Consider the following 26,430-nt stretch of genomic DNA (forward strand, 5'->3'; position numbering starts at 1 on the left):
GCTACCGACTGAAGGATCCTGAGTTGGATCAAAAGTTAGCCGACTGGTTCAGCAATCAACGGTCTCAAGGTAAGAATTGTTTTGTTATCTTTTTTGTTTCATCTAGCATTCAACCTGGATTTATGCTGGTGAATTGTTATGTGTCAGAACTGTAATCACTTCGATGTTTACATTCATTGATTGATTTCGATCACTAAACTGATATTTGTTTTTGTTGTTTTTGTTGTTGCACAGGTCTTCAAGGGTGTTCGACAGCTGAATATCAACACGCCACCAAGGATGCACAAGAAAGGCTGGATGGACGAGGAAGGTATGTTTTATTTCCACATTGTTTATTCAGAGAAAAAACTCCTCGAGCGAGTGACAAACACAATTACACCTTTATAGATATTAGCCCTATTGCTGCCATTAAGTGAAGCTTAATAACTTCGCACTTTCCATTCGAAACTGCTCATTTTGTTTGTTCAAATCATTCGGTTTATAGAAATGAGTGTTGATGAATTTTTTAAAAGGTTATTGTTTCGATTAAATGATGTACTTTCAGCTGTGTTTTGAATTCAGATAGCTGATTTAATGCAGCTTTCAGACTTCAGGAAACAAAATCGTAATATACCGCATTTCTTTGAAGTTGGATTTGTTTTTTTTAAAGGACTGATTAAGCAACGGCCGATAAAACGACTAAAGCCACCAGCACAAATGATATTCAAATACGCTCTAGTTGGAAAAATTAAGCTTAACTTGAACTCCACATGTCTTTGAAATCTTGGATGTCTTTCTGCTTCTAAATGCATTTCTTAGCTTTATCTTGAATGATAAGTAGCATTTAAAACGCCGAGTCACTTTCTTCTTTCAAAGTTTCAATTGACGCCTACAATTTTTAAATTATATAGGAACTAGATTTTTATAAATTATTGCATGCTTGTTTATACTCTATACTTTTAATTATTACTTTTATCTTTATATTTATATCTTGTATTTTTGAAATTTTATCTTGTATTTTTAAATTATCACAATGTCTTGTATTTTTAATTATTATATTTTTAGTCCAGGGCCCCTCTGAATATCAGCCTCATCACTGAATGGGTCCCCCTGGCTAAATTAAGTTTACCTTCACCTTTACCTTTACCAAGTTTCTTTAACATTTGTTTCATTCGGTCATCTTTTGTTGGGAATTTTGTGCCTTAAAAGAGAACAGGATTTGCTATTTGCCATTTCATCTATTGATGTTTCTTCGTTTTGTTTGTTCAAGTAATTCAGTTTGGTGAAATGCTTGTTGGTGAATTTATTAACGGTTTAATATTGTTTTAAGTAAATGATTAGTGTTTTATGGGATATTGAAATAATGCAAGACAAACATAATGGAGCCACTTTTATTCCTATTATTTTCCACATGTAGCATTTGGAGCAATTTTCGAAGCATTCTCTTGTATTGCCTTCTAAACGGCTAAAATTGTACCACAATTACAAACAGCATAATTTCATGTTGATCCATATGTGACCAACAGGACATGAATAAATAAAAGAACACAGGTAAGGATGATTGTGCTCTCTTGGAAAACATCATGTTCATGCGAGACCAAATCCACAAAGGCGCCAAATGTTCAGGGGTGGTCCCAGAGTTGGCAAATGCCCACTCTGGGTTGATATTTCAATTTCAAATGGCCCACCTCCAGAATGAAGACGTGAGCAAATGCCCACCTATTACCTGGAAGTGCTGGACACTGCTGGAATTAACTGATGCATTATGTCCCCTTGAAGAGGTTCACTCTAGGATGGCAGAACTGATAAGATTGCATGTAAATGCCGGCTAGTTTTTGACCATGGCTACAGGTGGGTTTCTCCACCTATGGAATCAAGTTACAAGGCCTTATGTCCATGCAATGACATGTTCACTTCAATTGTGATGCATTCTTATCCAAATGTCTCTTTGATACTTTGGCAAACAACTACTACATAACTCATACTCAAAGCATACAAATCAAAGACAAAATTATATACATGATCAGGAACCGATAGTCAGAAGCTCATTCACCATTTGAGTTCACGAGTTTTGCTCATAGAGCACTTTGATTTACTATCAAATTGTGATAAGCATGATAAAATCTAGTATTTTTCGAAGGATCACAAATATTCTGTGGTCCAGAGCTACCTTTAGTTTTTGAAAATTAAAGGCAGCTCTGAACTCCCTTGAAAAAAACTTTTTAAACTTTGCAAAAAGTTGTATTGTAAAATGGGGGTCACTGAGCTTGTGATTGAGTTATGAGCACTTAAAGACAAACTTAAGTGTGTTTTTAACAGGTTTCATTGTTGCTATGGTAACCTGTTACATAATAATAATAATAATTATGAATTTGTTGTGCGCAATTTCCATACATATATGTTCAAATGCGCATTACAATTAGAATACATAAAAAATGAACATTACACGCTAAAAGTGAAAATTACAGCTTAAAAACTAAAATTCTAAAAAGCTAAGTTATAGGTTAAAAATTACAAGCATTAAAGTACAATTTATACCTAACTAAAATCTAAAATTCTAAGAAATTACAATACTATTCAGATTTTAATAAAAATGCTTTAGAAAACAAATATGTTTTAAGTTTGCCTTTAAAATCAGTAACAGTGTTCACAGATCTGATGGCCAAAGGAAGAGCATTCCAAAGTTTTGGGGCAGCATACGTAAAAGAGCGATCACCCAGTGTTGCCTTGGATAACGGCTTTGGATAACGGCTTTGGATAACGGCTTTGGATAACGGCTTTGGATAACTAAGGAGGAGGCTGTCATTAGAGCTTCTTAGGTCATACTGTGGAGTTGATTTGATACTAATTAATGAATCTATATAGGAAGGTGCCAAACCCTCAAGAGCCTTAAATGTAATTAAAAGAACTTTGAACTCAATATGAAACTTCACTGGGAGCCAATGTAAATCAAAAAGGAGCGGTGTAATTTGGCAAAATCTGCTTTGCTGGCAGATCAGTCTAGCAGCAGCATTCTGTATTCTTTGTAGCTTGTTTATACAGTAGTCGGGAAGTCCATACAAAATGCTGTTGCAATAATCAATCCTAGCAGTAATAAACGCATGCACAAGAGTCTCGGTACACCACCTTGAGAGATATTTCCGTATACGCCAAATATTGTAGAGATAATAAAAGGAAGAACTGGACAACTTTGTGATATGAGTAGACATCGAAAGCTTGGAGTCAAACCAAGAGCCGAGGTTTCTAGCAGAGGTTGCTGTAGAGGCATTGCAATTAGCAACTTGTATGCTGCCAATGTCAATTTTAGCCAACTGCTGAGGTGTTCCAATGATTAAAAATTCAGACTTGTCGTCATTCAGATTAAAAAGATGACCACTGTTTTGTTTACCAATGGTTAGGAATTTGTGTGATACTACTACTGTAGGATCATATCACCCAGAGTGGTACAACTGTAGTATTTATCCATAAAATTAAAAGTGGTGGAAAGAGCTGGACACCGTTACTTAATTAAAAGCCCCCTATACTCATGTAAATGAATGATATACAGTGTATCATTTGAAAGCTCTTGATCTGTGCAGTCAAAATCAAATCAACAACTACTAAGGAAGTGATAGCTTTGACAAACAATGGTTTGAAAAGAAAGAATGAAAAAGTCCAAAAAGGCAAAATCTTCATATACATTATATAACTAGGTATATCCTTAAAGTGTCACTGAAACAAAATTTTCATACCTGAGAGTTTTGCCTAGTAACAAAGTTTGAACTGAACTTATTTTTCACAAACAGTAAGTGAAAAACTGCAGTTTTAGCCATTTAAAGTTAGCTGGTTGAGCCCAAAATTGGTGGCCATCTTGGCATGGCCAATTAACAGTCTTGTGATGTCACTGGTTATATTACTCACATGCTGTGCAAGTAAACTTTATTTATTTATTTAATTAACTTCGCCTAACCAAAATACTAACTTATATACATTAAAAATTCATTAGGCAGGGAGACCACTACAGTCTAGCCAATTACAGTGGATCCCAGGGTACTGATAAGAATTAAACTTAAGCTACTCATATATAAACAAGAAGAATCAAAAGGACACAAAAAAGTTCAAATTGCTAAAAACAGCACGATGGCGGGCACAGAAGAGACCTCGCTATGTTGCACCTGGTACAGATTGTTCCCCAGGTTCTTATGCTGTCAGGCTCGTACAGATCTAGAGCCCTATTGTAATGTTGAAGTAGTAAACGTTTAAATGAGGCTAGAGAGTTCTGACTTGTGTGCAACTCAGTGGGCAAAACATTCCATGTGCAGCACGTGCATTTGAAAAATGTACCACGGAGGTACACCATGGAGGTACACCAACATGGCCTAAAACTTGGAGAAGTGTCTTATTTAGTTATCTTCTATAACATCATAATTTCATAGCTTTTTCCACTGGATGGTTTTCGATTTATTTTTTTATTGCGTGACAGTGAAAACGATCTATTGGCAAAGTTTGAAAAATTACTGTACATAGAGCCACCTTAAAATTTTGAAAATTTCAGTTTCGACCGCGTAGTCCCAGTCCTGGTCATATTAATTTTTCTGAAGTCCACACCTCAACAGAAAAGATCCTGAAGTCCAGGTGCAGATTCCCTCACAACAAACTCAGACACTGACTACTATTAGGATCAATTAGCTGTATCTCTCTGCACTAAAGCGATGATCTCATTAATTTGTTTGTCATGACTAGTTTTAAATGAGTTGGGTCAGTGAATCAGTCATTTTATGGTCTTTAAAAAGCTTGTTTCTTTAAATTTTATTCCATTTTTCTATTTTTTGTTCATTTTTTGGCAATGCCCTTCCTTCTGGATAACTTCGATCCCTAAAAAAACTTGTCTGTCAGGGATGATAGCAATCAAACAAAAACATTACTAGCACCTGTCACAAGGTGCTACTGTAAACTTACAGTATAAAGTTTGGAAACCTCTCTAAGTGGTGTCCTTTTTTATGCTGTCCTAGCGCTTCTGTAAGGGCTGTCAGCCATTTGAGCGATTTCGGTTTTAACAGTCTGACACATGCTAAAGAGTATGTGTCAGAGAATTTGTATTGTGGAAAACGTGGATGTAAAGTTATGTAAGTCAACTGGGTCATTGTTCAGCTAAATCTCACGTCAACTAAGATGGCAGCTTGATTTTCTTCGTACATTCTTATCTCTGGAATTCCCTTATCTTGGTTTCTTTAGAGTGACATTTCCCAATTCCCAGCTTATAAAATCATCAAATCTCATGTCCCAGTCATAATGAAATCCAGAATCTTGTCCTTCTTTTCCTTAAAAGTCCCAAATCCTGGCCTCCAAGTAAGCCAAATCTTGGATCCCGAAAAGCCTGTTGCATTCATTTTGGTGAATCTTAACTCTTTAGCTTCTTCTAATGTCTATAATGTGAATTTTCTAGCAAGGCTGTTGTTAGAAACTAATAGGCAATGACAATATGAAGAATAAACTTGAATAAATACAAGTGACAACAAGTACATGTACAGGATGCATACAACCAGTGATGTCACAAGGTCCTTAAACTTGGTTTCAGAGTCCAGACACTGTTTTTCTTCCAAAAAATTGACTTTGCCAGGTAAAAGCAGCTCTTTCCATTACGATTTGGCAAAAATAAAGTTCACCAGTTGGCACTGAACCTTGTTTACAGTATTCATCACTTGAAAGAGTGTTGATTGTCCTATTGTTTCCTTGCATGAAGTGTTTTTGTAGATACACCATTAAAATTGACATTAGACCACATCCAGTAAGTATTTTTAGTGATCCTGTATTAAGTGACCAGGGGCCCGTTTCTCAAAAGCCCTGGAAACTTTTCGGGCCCATAAAGCCATAGCAAAATCTCGAACCTTACGATTACAGAGCTGTTTTATTCACATATTCTTAAGATGAAGACAAGTTCCCTTCATACAAGAAGTTTCAGGCGTGTACACTTCTCCGTTTTTAGAAACAGATGGACTAAAAATGACTTTATGGACCCGAAAAGTTTCCGGGGCTTTCGAGAAATGGGTCCCAGTTCCTGAAGTCCTGAGGGTGGTGGTTATAATTATACAGGTTTGACTGTAGCTTCTAAACTATTAGAAAAAAGTGCCTCAAGTGCTGCTTTTTGATAGGAAAATGCTTAGCTAGTTATTTCTTGTTTATTTTGAGTCAGGATAAGACAAAAAAATGGCTTTTGTGGTTGAGTGGATGCTCATTAAATGGCCATAATTGTAAAGTCCTATGTAAACAGCACAGGAAAAAAACATTGAAGTCCCCAAACATTTTAGGTTTTTTTGAGAACTTTCATTAGCGATTACTCTCACTATTCACATTAGAATAATGTATATTTGCTGTTGCGCATTGCAGATATTTGCCATCAATTAAATGCTATTCCCAACACTACAGAATATGCCCCTTGCTTAAGATGGAACCACAGAGAGAAATCAAATTGCCTAGTTCAAATGATTATCTGTGCTTTGAGACTGATAATTGTAGAACACGATCTAGTGGATTTTGTTTTCACATGGCCTTTCCTGTCGTAGAAATACTAAACCAAAGAAAGCCAAATATGCACAATTTGGCGTCAAATAGCCATTTTTGTAGGGGGTCCCCTAGCTTGAATGGAATAAAATATATTGATCTACTTTTTTCCATGATCATTCACTCACCAAACCCAACATTTGTGCCAAGTTCAATCAAAATCGGTGATTTAAGCTGTGAACTATGATGTCCTGTCTGGTTCTGCCTGGTTTTCTAAGAATACACTCTTGAGTCAATATCAACCAAGGATACATACCTTGTTGTAGTCCAATGTCTCAACCGCAACCAATTTGGTAAGTGTTTTTATAATTCATTTTCAACTGGTGCTTAAATTACTACAATACTTAGACCAGAAGTAAAGAACTTTTAATCTAGTTTTCATGGTCCATGCTTTGTCCTCATTTACCCCATGAAAATAGTTGAAAGCTAATGCATTGCCAATTTTCATGGGTCTTCAAAAAGCCATGAAAAGGCCATTAACATTACTCGTGATCAACTAATATTTTAATATTAATGGTAATAATGGTTTTTTCATGGGACATGAATTCAGTACACTGTTAACAGTGCCCATGTACCACCAGTTCTGTATACCTGAGTTGCCCTCAGTTTTGGTCCTAGAGAAGTGAAGGTCTCTTTGAGTAGTTCAATTGCCCTGCTAGCAATATCATCTGAGCCTTGAAGCACAACCTGGAAAATTAATTAATATAGCCATGGTTGTTGCCTGCAAGAAAACTTAAATCTTAAAATCACATCAGGAAATGTTCCACAGTTTATAGTTCACAAAAGCTTTTGACATGAAAATGCAGTTTTTCCACAATATAAAGTAGCTGTCTGCTTTTGCTGTTCAACATTGATTGAAAGGACGCGAGGGAGGGGGGGAGGACGTAATCAACCTCTACTGAATTTTAGCACATTTTGTTTTTCTGGCTTTGATTCGCCTCGATTTTGTAACTCTTTCCAGTATTTGAAGTCACAATCAAATCCTTCAGATTGTAAGCCAGCTTCCTCATCACCAAAAGGAAAAAAGGAAAAAGATCGGGAAACTGGTAAAGAGCATGTTTACATCAGCTTTGTGACGTGGAACACAACATGTGAGGTCGACTGAGTGTTAATGAGAAAAGAGAAAAGCTATGTGATGCTGTACAGCTCTGTCAACTAATTTCTTAACTTCCCACTCTTTTAAAAATGTTTCAAATTTAGGAGGAGGAGGTGGGGTAACTTGGATGAGTTTTGATTCAAAAGAGAGTTCAACAGACTGGTGCACATTTACAAATTCAGTGAACTATGGACTAAAAAAAAGTACTAATCCGGAAAAAAATTTGCTCCTGTACAAAAGGACTTTCATTAACATCTTGATTTGAAAATTTTAACATTGTTTCCAATCAATTCCTTTATTTGTGTTGACTGTGACTGGTTTTGCAAAGCAAGTTAAGATAATGTCATTTGTTGTAATGTATATTAAACATGCTACATTGAAAAAATAAATAAAGACACTTCTATAAATTACTATCATTGCTCACCTGCCACAAGTAATCCACTCCGATTAAATCTAAATCTTCCATGAGGTATGCTCTTCGTTTGACTACTAGTTTACCTTCTTTGATATTCACTCCTCTGAAGAATCTTTCAAAACATCTGATGGAAACAAAATTATGTTAAATTCTATATAAGAATTGGTAAGATAGTATGGAGTTCATGGAAAATGTCTCTAGATCAGTAAATTAGCTAACTAGTTTTCAAAGACCAATGCTGAGGTCCTGCTAGAGTAAATTCTGACAGGTGACATGGCTCTGAAATGGTGACATGAAGGAGCTACAGTATTGTGCAAAAGTAATGTAAGCAAAATGCGTGGATTTTGTTGTGTTTCTGTGATTTTTCGATGAAAGTTTGCTCAAAAGTTTGATTGAAATTTTGTGGCCTGTTGAGCGATAATTCACTAAAACAAAGGACTATATTTCTTTGAATTTTCCATAAGTTAACGAAAATTTGTAAACACTAACGATAATTTGCCAGCCAGTACACAAAATTTTGTACGGCAGTGAATGGCAGTTTGCCAGCATTCGTGCAATTTTCTTTTTGCAACTGATCCATGCACGAAAAAACTGTCATGTAACTTACACAAGATAAATTTTGATACACGACTGTATTTGTTTGCAAATTCATGCCACAGAACACGGTATACAGTCATCAATCGCCGTCTAAGAGGATAACATACAGTGTTATCTACGACATACGTTACTTTGAATCTCACATGCCTAAAAATTTGTGAAAGGTTTTCACGCAGACTCATTCTCTTGAGTTCAGTTTCATATGCAGAGAATTAGAATGTACTTAACCCATTGACTCCCCTACAGCCCGTAACCACTTCTGACGTCATCACCTTTGACTAAAATTGGCATGATCTATACTCAAGTTCTACAGGAGGAAAAGATCTTTCCAATGATACCCAGATCAGAGTGATCGGCTCAATGGAGCCTGAAATATGCACAAAAATGCTCAGGAATTTGAGTGAAAAACTCAGAGCAACATTTCCCGCAACAAGTGGCTACTCCATGGTAAAAATTGCCCGTCTCAAGGATGCTTTCTCAGAATTTTTTGAACTGGAAGCAACCCCAGTAGAAGGTCAATCACTGCAGCAAAAACAAAAAGAAGAGGAGAAAATGGACAGGTAAAAAACGAAAAACCTAAAGATTTCTGCGCATGCCCAAGCAAAAATTTTGCAAAACACGATGCTAGTGGAAAGAAAGGCATGCTGTCTTTGCAAATGCCGTTTTGAGTAAATTGGAGCTAATTTGGCCCATATCCAGCCTGAAAATCTCCAAAATGTCCAAAAAAATAAGTTTTTGGCAAAAGCTCTGAGAGTCAATGAGTTAAAGTATTATGACAACAACAAGCTCAAAGATGCACTTTGCCAAAAAACTGTTCGTGCTTTTCATTTTTTGTGCATATAAGATGCACTCCTGTGCATTAATGGGAACTCTGGTAGAGTGAGGAGGACCCCATGTTTGCGTCAGCATGTGCTAGTTTGGAATCAGGCAAAACACCACTACCACGAACTGCGTTCTGTTTCATTCTTTCTTGCCATTAAGGTGGCTGAACACAGTTTTCATGTGCCTGTGCCTAATTCACTATTACTTTTAAACTATTTATGCTTTGGCGCCCATTTTTTGCAAGAGTCAAGGTTGACCACAGAAGGGTTTATTCTTGCATTTTGGCTAAGGTGTGTGCTGTTGCCATGGCAACAGGGCTGGTTAAAAACAAAGCTTAAAAAATGGTTTTTGCTTATTTGAAAAAAAATCCAGTTGTTAGATTTTTCCATCATTTGCCCACTATGAATTGACATTAAATCCCTTCTGTCAATACTGTTCTACTAAAATTTTGACATAGACGTTTTTCATAATTCGCCGTAAATCATTTTCACTGCATGTTCTGTATTATTAAAAATTCTCTATGTCAAAATTCAGATTTTTTTGTGATAGATCATCCATGTGGTTTCTAAACTATTTTTTTGGCCAAATTTCGTGAAATTCTAATGACTGGATCATTAAAAATCGGCAAGTTTCTGCTAAAGCAATTGGTCTCAATTTTCTGAGCAACTGCGCATGCACTGCATTTAACTGGGTTCTTTGCATCATTACCCTTTCTAATATATCTTTGTAATGAAAGAATAAAGCCATCAATACACTGCGTTCAAATATGGAGAAAAATAGCACAGATAGTGTGGGGTGTTGAGTAAATAAAATGATCGCTAGATCGCTCTATCAGTGCTGGAAATAATTTTTCTTCTTTAACAGGACATGTGTCCTTTCAAATCTTCATTTTGGTCGGACATCTTATCAATTTGACCGGACATTAATTTGCATAATTGATATGCATAAATAATTAGCATAATAAAATTTATTAGCATACTATAAAGATTTTCAATACAAATCATTCAAAACTGCATTTAAATTTGATTCATTTCTCATTTATGATGATTAGATGACTTTATCTAAGAGATATGAATGCACCAATTTCTCCTGGTTATCTCCTGATTTTATGTTTTTCAAGCAAACCTAGTTTTCTATTGAATGCTACCATTAAAGGGACACAGTTAGCTTTGGGACCGTATTAACCTAGACACTAGTTTTCTCACTTTGAAAAAAATTTCACCTCAACCTGAAATCAAACTACATTCAGGAATCCGCTTCAATCTTCACAGTGTTTTGCTTGATAGTTTTCCAATCGTTTACTGAAAAGCCTGTTTTTGAGTGTGCTTTTGCTCATCCTATGATATTATTTTTATCATATTTGATTAAAAGCAGTATGGATTACATCTCTGTGATATGCAAATTAGCTATGAAATGGTATTTAATATGCATGTGCTCCAGCTGACTGTGTCCCTTGAAAGCAGGAGCCCATCACTAGGAGTGTGCAACTACCCCAATTACTCCTGTCCCGGCCTTTTCATAGACCCATCTACTTTTAGTTTGAATTTCTTGGGAATTCAGACCCCCGTTTGAAGCCTCACGGACGGACAATTCTGCTTTATGATATGGCAGGAGCCCATAGTGGGCTCCAGGATATGGCTCAAAATTTCAGAGTCAAGGGCCCAAAATTTAAAAAATACTTGAGTATCCATTTAAACACTAAGTGATAAAAATCAGGTAGGAATTTTATTCAGAAAAGAACTCAATGCATAAAATCTGTAAAGAAAAAATTTCCAAGACTTTTTTGGCTGCTAATTTTGTATACATAGCTAATGTAATGTCTGAAAGATTCATGCATTCCAAGAGACACATTCGGTAGGCATACATGACATACTTAATGCTTGAGGGTTTGCGATGCATTATAGGGCAATTTCAAACACGATCAGCCATTTACAAGTTTTCCGATGTGAGGGAATCCTTTACAACAAAGCAAAAGGATAGATTGCTTTCTTTTCTTATACTGAATGTTATAGAAGCAAAGATCTTTGACCATGTATTTCTGGAAGGACATAATGTCTGAGAAAATAACCGTTATTGATCGTCAACACAGAGAAATGTAATCGTCATTGTGGTAGCCTGTAAATGCAGACGTATTTTCGGCTGCTGACTAAACCAGAATTTTTGATGGCCAAAGATGAAATTTTAGCCGCATTAGCGACCGTACTGGTCGCAATTTTGAGCCTTTGAACAATGTATCTAACTAAATTTTATGGATGGACAATAACTTGGTGTTGGTGAAATGTTTTTTACATCGTGTCCGATCATAATGTGAAATTGGCCGGACATATTTAAAATTTGGTCGGACAATGTCCAATGACCGACTGTTATTTCCAGCCCTGCTCTATTGACCGCATATGTGCGCATGCTGAATTGCATAAGCAAAAGCGCGCGCAAAAACTGCGTTCGGCCACCTTAAAAGACAATGTTTCAGTAAAAGTGGAGATGATTTGGAAAGGAAAGGGGGCCTCAAAATTGCTTCAGGATTTACTTTCTGGATAGGTGATGCTGCAGAACCCGGTCATACACATCTGACCATCATCACATCATGAGTCAATAATTATTTTTCACTCTGTCCAGTTACAGTTGCTAATTTATGGAAATTTAAAGACACTTTTTCTGATATTTTTACTGACAAGTTGTGCCCCCAGTTTGAAGCAATAATTAATTCTTTTAAGGTTAAAAGAACTGTGTATGGAAATTTTTTGGCCATTCACTTGAATCTTAACAGCAGTTAATTTACCATACTGTAAGTTATCAAATACACGTGCAACAACTTATTTGCTGTCAGAGACACTTGACGGCAAACTTGTTCCGTATTACAAACCTTATCCCATTTTCTGTTAACAGAGATGGATCTAACTTGAGGACGTTGCCCTCAAAAAATGATCTGCTGATTTCAGGGTCAAGGTCTGGTTCATCACCCATTAACTGCAAACCCAAAACAATGAAATATGTGAAGAGAGAATGCATGTACGGGAAAATGACAAGGATAGGAAATCACAAATTTTGGAATAGCTGTTAATAAATTTTCGAAGGTTTACAATTCCAAGAGCCCAAAGGATGAGTGCAGTTTGCAGTCCTTGAAAAATGTACAAGTATTCATTAATTCAACATTCAACAAGAATAATCATGTGATTACTTGTTTATAATACATTTGAAATGACACTATCTATTGCCTTAACTTTACATTAATTGATTACTTTGGCAACAGGCACTGTCCTTGGTCTTTCAAATGTGTTGGGAAATTTCTTAAAATGTTGTGATAAACTTCCAATTTATGTTGGAAAATTCTTTGAAAATTTACACGTCATCTCTGGCAATTTTTGGGTGATCTTACAAACTCTGAAAATCATCAGAAGGGTCCGATTAATCTCAAGTACTGTTAGGAAATGTTCAGGCAATATTCATAAATCTTTTGACATGTTCAGGTTATCTTCGGATGTGTTTATTTGCAAATCTTCTAATTTCCTCAGCTATCTTCAGAAGACTTCAGGTGAACTTCAACTACGCTTGAAATACCTCAGATGACTGTCAACAGTCTTTGAGTATCCTTGTACTCTCTGTTTTAATTTGCATTCAGGTTACACTTTTCTGCACTGGTTTTGCAGAAAAGTTGCACTCCCTTTTTAGCCAGTCAGAATTCAGTAATTTTTTTCAAGAGGGTAATTAAGAATGTTATTGTACGTAATTTATGGAAATGTAGACTCTACCTTTGAAAACCACTTGAAGCAACACTCTCTGTCTGATGGTAGAACAGCTTTTTCTGCAAGACACTGCCAGATCTACAGTATAAAGAAGTTGCTTAGCCTAACTAATACTATTCAAAATAAAATCTTAAAAACTCCCCACTGAGCCACATCTGGAAGTTTAAAAACACATTAATTTTTTATTTACCAATTTAGCCTGGGGTTCACACAACCACAACTGTCCATCTTTGAGAAGAAACCTACGGGTAAATAAAAGCTTAGTTTTAAGAAAATGTAAAAATTAATCACACGGTTCAAACATTAACTGTAAATGCAGAGGTGATTGTTCTGGATTTTCTTGTCAGTAATCAGCCAGATTAATAATACCACAAATACTGGCATATAAGCAACACCTTTTCACTCAAAATTTTCATTGCAAATTGGACATGGGTCTTGTCTGCAAGAACATCACATGTCAATGAAATTCGCCCACTTCTCACCGTGGCAAATGTAAATCAGTCTGTGGTTTCGTCTCTGTCAGCAGCTTTGCACACAGCCACATCCAACTTGTCTTTGCCTGTTTCCGCCTTGCTAGCGGCCACCTCTAGTGCTCAATTACCAGCTTCAGTGCAAACTACATGTAATACAGGTAGGCCTACGGATCCTACAGCCCTACCGACATCCGTGTAGCCCACAAACCTACAACTTCATTATGACACTTACTGACCAACGTGAAAGACAGGGGCAAACCCAACAACAGACAGGGAGCAGTTTACAAGACCAAATGCTCCGATTGCGATGCTTCCTACATTGGTGAGACTGGCAGAAACCTTAACACGAGACTGACTGAACACAAACGAGCCACGAGAAATGGTGATGCCAACCATTACAGAATTGTGCCCATTGAAAAGCGTCGCCCGAGAAAAGTGGGGTACCCATGATGCTTTGTGGGCGCAATGACCTGGGAATGAGGTTGCAAAAGTTCACCACCAGCTTCGGTCTCTTAAGATCTGAATTGCCAAATTCCCAAACGGGAGTTGTAAAATTTCACTTTGCATCTGTTTACAGACAGTGGAGATACAATTGGAGCAATAAGTATTGTTTGAAAGTGGTGAAATGCTCTTTTCATCAGTAAAGAGCAAATTCTTGATAGGCCTGAGCACTTGCACACCAGACCTTCCCGAAACAAGAAATAACCAGAATTTAGCAGTACTTCTTAATCAGTTCCTACCACTGTATCAATACCTCAAGAAGTTAAGTCGTTCCTGCACTTGAACTGAGTGATTATATCTTCCATCAGTTTGAAGCTCACTTGGGTCCATATCAGGTTTGCCTAATAATAACAGAGTATAATGATCAGTGCTATGATCTAAGATGTTCAACTGCAAGCTTACAAATTAATAAGGTTACTCCAGCCTGTTACAGTGATCCTTAAAGATTTAAAAACTGAGAAACTGTCAAAACTTTTTTGAAGAAACTGTTAGATTCTATTGAAAAATAAACCCAAAACATTCAGCTATAAGCCAAAACCCAATATTCAAATCAGAAAGCCGTCCAGGCACGTAAATGTGATGATGTGGATGAAACTCCTAGTATGCAGTTTGAGCTTCCATCCAGAGGAACCCTTCAATTCAGTGGCAGTAGAACAGTTCCAGAGAAGTCCACAGAAGAGAAGCAGAGCTTCAAAGTGACACTCGCAATTGCGAACAAATTACCACCTGCAGTGATCTTTAAAGGCGTGCACTCCATGAGACCTTATTGTTTGACCATCATTTCAGAAGGATGACTGGATGGATTTAAATGGTAATATATAGATTTAGACAGGCCTAAAAGCAGAGTTCCTGATTACAACAATTTACCCTAAAGGAAAAAGATCTGTTTTTCTTGGATCAGAAACCTAAAAATTATCAATTGTGAGCATGTCATTGGTTTCACTCTTATATTCTAGTTAAATTTTAACAAAGTATACCCAATAAGCATACCCAAGATTGTAGAAATCATGTATGCAATATATCAGCTACCTGCAGACATAACGCTGATCAATACAAAGACTATCGTCCTTGACCTAAATGAGGGATATAGTCACAACACATATCAGGGACTTTCCAAGAGACGATTGTGCCTGGAATATGTCAGAAGAAAAGTCAGCAACATGCCAGGGGTTAATTTACGCCAATATTTTGCCTTTGCACATACTTCCTCTTTCTCCCCCAGAGTAATAACCTGACTTGAGCCTGCAATCCAAACTAAAACTAGTACCTGGTCAGTGGTCAACTTAAAAAAAAACACAACCTCAATAAGCTCTAAACCTGAGCATGCAATGTGGTCAAGTGATACTGGTCAGCGGATACCTTGTTTTGACAGCTGTCAAATATAACATGGATGTCCAATATCAAAGATGTTTATTTTTCAAGGTATTAGGCTAGGCTTGGTGTACAGACATACCTACGAACAGTCTCACGACAAACTTTTTGAGATTGATGGGTTACCAAATTTTCTTAGGTATGGGGCCCCACGCACATGCCTTCGGTGCGCAGGAACACGGCTCTGAAGTTGTCCCATTTCCTTTTGTAATCAATAACAAGTGACATCTTGATGGCTCCTGTGAGTGCAGCATAACACTGCCCAGTAATGTCTTCTATCCTTCAAGGTCTTTTGCTTGCTGTTTCACCTCATTCCACCAAGTCCAGCCCAGGTTCTCACTCACTGTGCATGCTTCAACAGTTTCCTCCACACAATCTTTAGTATGCTGTGCCTTCTCTTACTTTCGAGGGCCCAGGTGACAGCACCTTAGCAGTTATTGTCTTACTCTCTCCTCAAGACATGACCAAGCGATTCCCTAACCTTCAAATTTTCCAAGATGGGATTCTATCTAGCTCTTTCATACAAATCATGTTGGAGGAAGCATGTCGCCAAAATATGCCCAGAATTATCCTCGCACAATTTTTATGGAAATCATCCATCAATTTGATGTCCCCTAATGTAAACTTCCACATCTCAGCACCATAAATAATTATTGTTGGTACATTATCAATGAAAATTAATGGTTGTTTATCTATTCATTTCAGGTGTAAAAGAATGGATTCATACCTGATTGAAAAAGAACCCTTACAATCAATGCTCACAACTTGTTTGGGATTCTTTCTGACCCATTTCATAGAACAGGTGAAAGCAGAACTTGAGCTCCAAAAGATCGACGTGGCAGTTATCCTGGGTAGCCTAACTTCACTCCTGATTAAACAAGTGACTGAACAAACCCTTTCAGGAAAACATGCACAGACAATATCTCTCGTGCATGATGAAGGGTCCCTATGAATTCACAACAGCTGGAAAGAAGGTCCTGTCATGAGACCTGGTCCTCCACTGGGTAAAGCAGTCTTAGGCAGCAATTTCAACAGAGATGGTGAAACAATCCTTCAAAATATATGGAATATCAAATGCTCTTGATGCCACAGAGGACAACAAATTTTACTTCCTTGCTCTTTACTGACAAAATGCCAGAACTAACTGGTGATGAAATAGCCAAGGACAATGAGTTCAAGACTGATAGTGAGGCAGAATATGAGAAGAAACTTCATTCATGACATCCAAAAACACACATCGAACAGCTCCTTCAGGAGCCAAAACTTTAATAAAAGTCAATGATAAACAATGACTGGTACTTACTTTGTGTTTACTTATACCCATAATCCCTTGGTTGCAAAAATGCAAAAGTTTGTTTGGGAAAATACTTGACTATATAACACCACTGGGAGTGTGTGTGAAAATCATGAGAAGAATATGTAAAAAGTGTGTGAAAAGAAAGAGCCATGTGATTGGAAATATACATGCTTGCTACAGCAAAGACTCACATGCACGTGAAATTCTTATAATTCACTTGAAAAGTATTTGTAAATTACTACGCACAAAGTCATGGGTTTTCAGCTAATTCTGCGCATAGCAGGCTTTTTCCTGTAAAGACATTTCATAGGATCTGATATCAAGGTATATGTTATTCACGGGATGATATTTGTTTGCAGGTGCTTGAAAATGCTCACGAGCAGAATTTGATACTCATGCCTTTCTGAAAAAAATGTGGCACAACTTGAAGTGTGATTTGAATTGCACTGAAAAAAACTCACAAGTTCAAAGTCTATTGATATCATAATTGATAGGATGGGAAAAGTGCAAGTTCATTTTGTTTACTCAGGTTTACTAAAACAAAAATATATGTTTTGCTCGCACTCAAGGAAACAAGAATTACTAGCACTTTGTGGAAATTTTCAGCACTATAACTAGTGCTTTTAGTTTAAAAGATACACATAGTGGGGAAAGTGTCACCTACTCCCTACGGCAGTGCTTTGACAAGCAAGATGTTTATTAAGTCATTCCGGGAGTCTTTGCGTTACGCATTGTCAAGATGTTTGCATAACTTTATATAGCTAGTGGAAACAGACGACTATGGATTTTGATTTATCCCCAGCAAAAATGAATTTCATCATCATCATCATCATTTCTCATTGCGCCAGTAGGCGCAGAAGGCCGTAAAAAATGAATTTGCTTTACTCTTAAAAAGCTTAGACTTTCAACACAGGATTAAATTTATTCAAAGTTTTAGATAAATCAGTTCTCAGATGAAAACCATTAATTTGACCTTGCCGTTATTCATTGTTATGTTTATAATTTCATTTGAAAGTTTTTGATAGCTGCTATTCAGTTGTTCAGCCCTTCACAGCCAGCCATTCAAAAACAAACTACAGCCACTCAGCCGTTTGACTTCTGCTGTTCAAAAATTTTCCTTGCCCGTTCAACTTTTCGGTGAGCCATTCAGCCGTTCAACCTCAAAAATTTTCCCGAGCCATTCAGCTGTTCGACATCATCCATTCAAAAATTTTCTTCAGCCATTCAGCCATTCTACGTATCTGTTTTGAACGGTTTGTGGACCTGTTTCTTATCCGTTCACTTGCCGTGCATTCAGCCATTCAAACAGATACTGTAAGGAATGTTTTCGGGTAACAGGTTACATTTTTGTTGATTGTCATGGGCATTGTTATGATTTTTATGATAGGCAGATGTTACTCATATGGCAAGTCACTGATCAAGTTCAAATCATTTTTACAAAATGTGGCCAAATACTGTTGTAAGAAAAACACTTTCAGCGGACTTGACAATAAAGAAGTACGAAACAAAAGACAGAATGAACGAAACCATTTGAGCCTGTGGTCTAAATTATAACATACAAATCTAGTGCAACAGTTTTCTCACATTAATTTTATTATATTTATCACATGACACATAAATAATACAGTGAATTTCTGTACAGTTAATATTTTTCGTTTTACTTAACTGCACACATTATGAAAGCAAATGACAACAAAAACTAGTAATAATTATATATCACAACGAATGTGCATACATCAATTTAAAGTACTTTTTCAATGGAAGCTTAATGTAAAGAGTCACTAATTTGACCTACGCTAGCACATAATTATGTCTCACTTAATTTTAACAAGACACAGTTCTTGTATTGCTGAAATAATGTTTGCATTATTTTGGCCCTTACCTTCAAGTAGGGTATGTACTTTCTGCATGTAGCTTGCCAAATTATCAGCTACTATTGTGACCAGGGTGTGAGTCTGCTGCAGCTGATTTATAACTTCATGGCGGTAATACACATGAGGGTTACGTTGAGTATGTGAGTAGTTTTGAGGTGCCTAATAAAATTAAAAAATAAGCACAATTACGACAATTGCTGGTTTTCAGTGTCATGCAATTCAAAATAGATCAAAATCAAAAAAACCGGTCAATAGATAAAGTCCAGAATCTGGGAAATGAAAGAAGGTAAATATGCAAAGACTCTCGCCAAAATTCTGGTCACAGCAATTTTTCTTATGCGAGATATGCGGAGAAATTTTTTACCCAAATTTATAGAGATTTGTATGGAGACGCCATGCTGGTGCCCATCCGTATGGGCACCAACATGGCGGCCGGAAACCAACAGAAACATCTGTCACTGAGTTTTGCTACAAAAGCGTGAATTTATCCCTCGAGGAACTCTGAAACATTAAAATAATACTTTTTCTAAGACATGAACTGTTCAGATAGCCAAGTTCCCCGCAATAAGTCACTTTTTTAACCATCATGACAGCTCTCTAGGCTGTCATGTAAATGCCGCGTCACACAAAAGCTTAGAAATTCAAGTGTAGTGTATCACAAAACCAAGAACCCATTCGGGGCGAAAATTTGTATGAATATTAGTTTCCAGCTGCTCTTATACATCATTTAAGTAAAATCTCAGGAAGATCAATAGTTTTGTAGTTCGAATTTTGGTGACGCCATGTGAAAACCAGCTATTGACATGGTTGGCACAGACATCATTTTTCAAAATTATCTGACTTTTCCCGGAAAAAATGAAATTTCCCTGACCAAGTTAATATACAGTATTGTTCAAAAGTAATGCAAATAATATTCATTAAACTTGGTTCCTTGTTCTCATGAAATTTCATTGACATTTTGATTAAAATTTTGGAGACGTGATACCTTTTGTAACAAAATTTACTGCAATTTTGCAGGACAAAATTTTGCAGTAGCAAAAATTTGTGAATGCAAAATTTTGTCAGCATTTGGTTACATCCAATGAAAATTTAAAGCAACTAAAATTCAAAGAAACTCGGTAACATCTGTGTACATGTACATTTAATTTCAAGATTCATGTAAAAACATATGCAGCCAAAGTCCAACCATATCAGGGCATGAAATTAAGACGGATTCCGCTCAAAGTTCAAGCAGTAAGTGCAAAAATTATTTATTACTATCTAAATCTACTCACAGCACGGTAACTTTTTGAATACTATTTAAAACATCTCACTGTATTTCATTTCTCTGGGTGACCCCGCAATTAAATACCCAAGCATTCTTGAGAAAATTAACGTCAAACACCGCAAGAATGCTTAATGCATGTGTTATTGTGTTTACGACTAACGCGAAACGTCCATGTTAATTTAAATATGGATAAATTCAAGTTTAATTTTCTCTAGCGGGGTCAGCTTGAGAACTTAAATCTTGATAAGTTCTGTTTACCTTTATTCAAAATATTAGCATGCTATGAGGCTTTTTTGGTAACTTTATTTTTGCCATTATTGTTCGAACGTTGTGCAGAAATCATCTTAACTTCTCTTTCCATGAGCCACATGGCTCCTAAATAATTATTTTTAGTTGGCCGCCAACTTCAAAAAGTTAGTCGCCATTTTTTCCAACAACTTTTCGTTTGAATTTATTCTTTTTTACTGGGGTGAAAACCTACATTGTAATTTATCATGAAAATGAAATAATGGGCTGACCTGATAGAGGAAGGTGAATAGGGGTATGTAAATTTGCTGATCTGAGCCATTTTCAATTGGCCAATGTTTTCTTTTAAATCTGAAACTGCATTGTTTGAAAAATTTCTGTGGCCTATTTTCACTCTAGTAGTATGCAAGATGTTTGTTTTTAGTGTCCGTCTTTCCTTGGGTGTGTGGGACAAATTTCTATGATCCAAACTTCGTTTAGGATCAACAATCCAAACTTCAAGACAGGTAGAGTCCAGAGTCCAGGCTAAAATTCATAGCTGATCCACAATCAGCCGTATATTCATAATCCACCAATCCGTTTAATTTATTGCAAAAGTCCATAATCTGTGCACTTTTTTAAGCCAAATCCATTGATCCGCAAACCTATTTGCCCTTTCCTAATAATATCAGGGGCTTTAGCTTCAGGGCTAGCCGAACTGGTATTTAATTCACTAAAGAATGGGGAACAATTAAATATAAAAGTTGTTCTTTAATGCCTTGGTTAAGTAATACTAATATACTTTTTTGTTCAATATGAAGAGGAAGTCACAGCACGTAACCAGATGACAATTATTTCAATTGGATAAGGAATTAAAAACTGTGAACTTGTTTCAGACATCACTCTACTTTGTATGACCAAACGCTAACATCGCTTTACCATCCAGCTTACAGGCAAATTTTGTTACATCTCTCTTCAAATAAGCACGTTTGTACTTATATCAGAAGTTTAAATAAATTTCAATCACTTTCAATGGTCATTTTAAGTTGAAATGAACTCACTTTCCCTAACAGCACAACAACATCTTTGTCACATGGCAGGCCGATGCAATACTACTAAGTGGACACTAGAATGCATTATACATTACGTGACTATTTCAAATCCAAGATAGCGTCTAGCGGTTTGTGCAGATTTTCAAAAACTAGCTTGCTGAAAGTCCATTACTGCCATGAATTTTGTTTTAAATAATTATCTTCAAAAATTCAGAAGGATTTGGTCACCAACACGAAATAGTTAGGCGAAATGGCAAGTGTAGTAGGCATAATTTCATGCCTTGCATATATTCTTGGTTTGTAGTTGAAAAATCATTGAGATGAATAGACATTTGAGTCAAAACCAAAAGAATGCATTACATAAATTTTCTTATCCTTACCTTACAAACTTAATGACAAAGACAACGGTTTTGTCTTCTCTAATAAATCATTTTACGAAGTCTCTTGCTTGCTCACAGTCAACAAGTCTAGTGTAAACGAACTCAATTCAACACAACTTTTTACAATAACTGCAGATATTCTCGAACGCTCATTGGCTAATTTTCTTTGTCACTTAGCGGACAGACACATTAATATATAATTTATGCGATGCATCAACAAATGAGAATGATTAATAATAATTATTTAATTGCTACTGTTAGACATCTATTACCATGGAATTCATATACTTGAGCCGAGTATTAAGTCCACTGAACATATAGGGCCGAACCCACAAATGACTGCTCTCATGTGGCTTTGATAGCTTAGTTAGTAGAGCATTGCACCGGTAATGCAAAGGTCGTGGGTTCGAATCCCGTTCAGAGCCTGAAATTTTTTCAGGTCATTTTTCCAGTAGTATTATGGCTGCATTCGCATCTTTCATTATTTTATTGTTACTGTGGGACATCTATTACCATGAAAGCTGACGTCAGTTTTTCATGTTTCTTTCCTGTTATTGACAATGAATTTTGTCATAACATTGTCAAAGTAGTCTATGGATCCACTCGGCTATCACCTCATGGATCCACAGGTACTTTAACAATGTTATGACCAAATTCATGACCAAATTCATGATCAAATTCATGATCAACAACAGGACAGACGAAAGAAAAACTGACGTCAATTTGTTACATGTATATAAAGTAAATTTTTGCAGCTATTATATGAAAGATAATATATTTGAACTGCGGAGACAGATATGAAGATGTGATTGATTATCAATCTTTTTTTTTCCCTTAATTTACACTTTACAGTTGGACTGGCCCACCAATAGCCAGTGCTAGTCTAGGTGGGCCAGTCTATGAAGATATGGTTACAAATGTTTTTTATTAATAAATAGAAAAATGGAAATTTAGGAAAAAGTGAATAAAATAAAAAGGTGGTAAAAGAATGAGAAAAGCGAATGAGGGGTTATCAGATATATTAGATTTTTTTCCTAGGCAAATGCAAATCACCCATCTCATCCTTTTTTTTTCAACCCACCACTCCAGCTGAAATTCGCCTAATTGTCTATTCCTAACAATAAGTCACACGGCCTCTACTCCTGCCCTACTCAAGTATTGAAGTGTGCAAGCAACATTTTAAGTTATGTCTTAGCAGAAATCTCTAATTCATCTATATCACTTGGAACATATCCAGCCAAACTTAAAATGTCCAATATAATACCCATATTTAAGGTATCATTGGTAGGTGGATTTTTACGAAAAATGCAAAAATACTTTTTTTTTGTTTTTGCTGTTCAAATTGAGAAGACTGAGATAAATACTTTGCAAAAAGAATGGAGAAAAAAGATTTTTTTACTTTTTAAGATAAAGAGAAAAACTATTTTTGAATCTCATTAACTTCTTATGGCAAATTGACACCTCTGATTAAAATTCATCGCCAGTTGTCACATGTAATGCAAATTGCGGTGTGATATTTTATTTGTGCAAGCGAACTGTTCTCGATCTGGTTGTTTCATCGCTAGTTAGCTTTCGTTCTTGTCAAATTTTCTTTGTCAGGACAAAAATGCAAGGAAACCTCTTGCCCATTGGGGTCTTCAAAGAAGCTGAAGAGGCAAAAATCTGGTGGAACCCACAGGTTCAGCGTTGAACAAGATCTTTGGCTCTGGGCGGCCATGGGTCGCACTGTAATCAAGAAGAATGGTTGAAGGAACTCAAGGACACTACTCCCGCCAATGAAGCTAAAGGACAAAATACAACAAGTGCTAGCTGCACAAAATTGCTGGATAACAGACATGATTCCGAAACTTCCACAACGAGAGAGTCAGGCGCAGATGAAGATGTAGACGATGTAGACCTCAAGATTTCCTCTTTTTGGCATTACAACACATGGTTTCAAAAACTGTCTGAAGAACGAAGAGGCCTAAACTCAAGCAACATAATACCAATGCTGCCGCCAAAGTCTTCTAAGTAAAAGAAATCACGGCAGTTTAAATACAAACCTGTATAAAGCCCTTGGTAGTTTGTCGCTTCTCAGACAATTTCACTGCGACAGATTTCCATGCCAAAATTGAAGACGTCTGTTTACTTCAAGTTGTCATAACCCAATGTTGTGGCAAACTGACCCATGCCGACATCTGTCAGTCTGGAGGGGATTTTTAACACCTAATCATACCAATCTCATAAAAGGTTTTTCCTCTTTTTCTCAACAAAATAAAACTGCATATAAGGATGAACATTTTTAGTTCATTTACGCACATCTTCCGACGGAATTGGCTGAAAATCGGCAGGTGTGTTCCAGGATACCTTCTTCGAAAAAGGGTGTCAGGCTTTGTTTAATTTCGCTTCCATTTCAAAGTTATGGCTTCTTTAGTGCGATTTCCAAACACAGTCAATCCACCTGCCATGATACCTTAAGGCAGATGATGAAACTGAACCAATTTACTGTCTAACTTGAACAGAATTTTTGAAAAATTGATGTGCTAAAGAATGAAAGAATGAATGAAGAAGACAAACTCTATCGCTCTCACTATGGATTTCGTGAAGAACACTCAACTTAGCATGCAATTATTGACATAGTTCACACTATCAGAACAATATGGACATGGAACCTTGTGGAACACCAAATGTTACTAAGGTTCTTTCAGAGATATGTGGACCAACTTGTGTTGTTTGTGTCTGGTCTTGTAAATAAGACAAAAACCATTTGTTCATTATTCCGTGAAAACCATAATGGTTAAGTTCATCACGTAATATGGCAAGATCTACTGTATTGAACACTTTCTTTAAGATATTAGGCCCATTACTGATTTTATTACCCTATTAGTCTATAACTTTCGATTAAAAATTTTGATGCTTGTAAAGAAACACAAAAGGTACACACTTAACCATTAGATGGGCTTATATCTGAGGGAGCTTATATCTGGAATAATATCTTTGTTAGCAAATAGAAGGGCTTATAACAGGGGGGGGGGGTGGGGGCTTTAACACAAGATTTTACAGTATTCACTTTCATTCTTCACCATCCACAGGTATATTACAAACTCACAACATGACCAGCTCCCCGTTGTCATGGGTTGGAATCCTGTTCAAGCCTGCATTTATTTCAGGCTTTAATTTCACAACTAATTAAGTTGTGAGTATAACTGCCATGATAAATCATGTCCTAAATAATAGTATTTTGTTTTACCTCATAAAAAAGAGAGCAGATTTCTTTGATTTGCTTGAGTGCTGGTAGAACCCAAGTATCACTACGTAGCTCTTCTATACAACGATCAATCCATTCTGTTTTTTGAGAATCACGGTCCTGCAAAAATCCACAAAAAACATTCAAAACAATGACGGTTGAATGACAGGGGTGCTCATCGAACCTTTTATTATAAGTATAATAATAATAATAATAATAATAATAATAATAATAATAATAAGTCTAACTCCATCATCATCGCAAGTTAATGAATTACAATGAGGTTACAGGAAAAAAAGGAGATAAAATTACATACAGGTTTTTACGTAAGTGGTGACTGGGTTACAATAATCTATACAATAATTATTAATTTACAATCAATTCCATGACAAGCTAAAAATACAAGTAGCTTCATGTATGTATAAATATATCTAACCAATTCAAAGTAAATATATGACTATATGATTTCTGATTTATGTTTTCGGGGTTAAAAATGCGGTTTTCGTACCTCTGAGTGTGTTTAGCCTCAAAAGGTCCAAATTGGGAGCTTTTGCGGTACCGTTTAGGGTATCGAGCCACAATATGACAGGAGCTAATGTGTTATGTAAGAATTGGTGCCTCTTAGGGGAGAAAAAATTTGAAGCCAAGCCCACAAAACAGGACCTTGGTACCTTGTAGGGGTTCTTTTCAAAATTTCTGATGAACACAGCCATCTTTTTTACATGGGAGTCCCCCCCTCTGGGTCTGATACAGCTAAATATTACACAACTGTGTATGGCAACATGTTTTTGTGACAGTAATTGGGAAAATCTGCCGATTACCATGACTAAATCACCTGTGAGCAACTGTAGTCCAGAATCTTGATATGTGCACTAAGAGCTAGGTCCATGATGTCAGTAGGGACATCTTCACTATGAGCAAGGTTCCACAGCAAGCCCAACACCTACAAATATAAGATCATTAATCATCAGCATAAAATTTATACCTTCCAACACAAGACACAGGCTGTACTGAGAGAATATTGGCCCCAGGTAAGCAAAGACAGAGCACAGCAAGGTCCACGTACAATCTACCTGCACAAAACATATGCCTGCACCACACCACCTCTATGAGCAAAACTGGTCAATACAAAACGTGAATGAAATTATGTCAAGAGCTCCTGACAATGCTCCTGATTATGTATATAATTTTGTCTTAGAAGGAGGCAATGTGGCGGAGTGGTTTGGGAAACTACAAAAACAAGACACGTTCCATGATTTCTGTGTGTGTGTCCTTTTTATTATTATTTTGTTGTTCCAGCCTAGGACAGGAGGAAACGGAATGAATAAAACAAATCAAATAAATAAATTAAGACTTTGTTATATGTTTCTTCATCCTTAATTTAGTAGATTTTACACGTCTAACTGGTCATTGAGGTAGTCCAGAGGGTAAAAACACATACAAATATTTGTGACCTGATTAAGCGAGATTATGGCCCAATTCAGGCCATAATGCTATTTTTGTGGCGAGAACTGCATGAGACAAATCAAGACAAGGATTTTGTCTCTCTAGTATGACAGGACAAGACATTTG

General features: G+C 36.5%; 1 protein-coding gene across 2 annotated transcripts in view; it reads right to left on the reverse strand.

The window, feature by feature from the left end:
- The window catches only part of LOC110049637 (ubiquitin carboxyl-terminal hydrolase 9X-like), a 195,556-nt gene that overhangs the window by 108,321 nt on the left and 60,805 nt on the right, over nt 1–26,430 (reverse strand). For both annotated transcript variants that reach the window (XM_089293533.1, XM_089293532.1), the window contains exons 17-25: nt 25,694–25,801; nt 24,862–24,978; nt 18,717–18,867; nt 14,420–14,507; nt 13,383–13,434; nt 13,199–13,270; nt 12,313–12,416; nt 8,040–8,154; nt 7,111–7,206 (exon numbers count right to left, since the gene is read on the reverse strand). In XM_089293533.1, the coding sequence (XP_089149659.1) occupies nt 7,111–7,206; nt 8,040–8,154; nt 12,313–12,416; nt 13,199–13,270; nt 13,383–13,434; nt 14,420–14,507; nt 18,717–18,867; nt 24,862–24,978; nt 25,694–25,801 (903 nt within the window). The remainder of the gene's footprint in view (nt 1–7,110; nt 7,207–8,039; nt 8,155–12,312; nt 12,417–13,198; nt 13,271–13,382; nt 13,435–14,419; nt 14,508–18,716; nt 18,868–24,861; nt 24,979–25,693; nt 25,802–26,430) is intronic.

The sequence above is a fragment of the Orbicella faveolata genome, unplaced genomic scaffold, assembly GCF_042242905.1.
Source record: "Orbicella faveolata isolate gen_17 unplaced genomic scaffold, um_ofav_v1 contig_25, whole genome shotgun sequence".
Classification (NCBI taxonomy): domain Eukaryota; kingdom Metazoa; phylum Cnidaria; class Anthozoa; order Scleractinia; family Merulinidae; genus Orbicella; species Orbicella faveolata.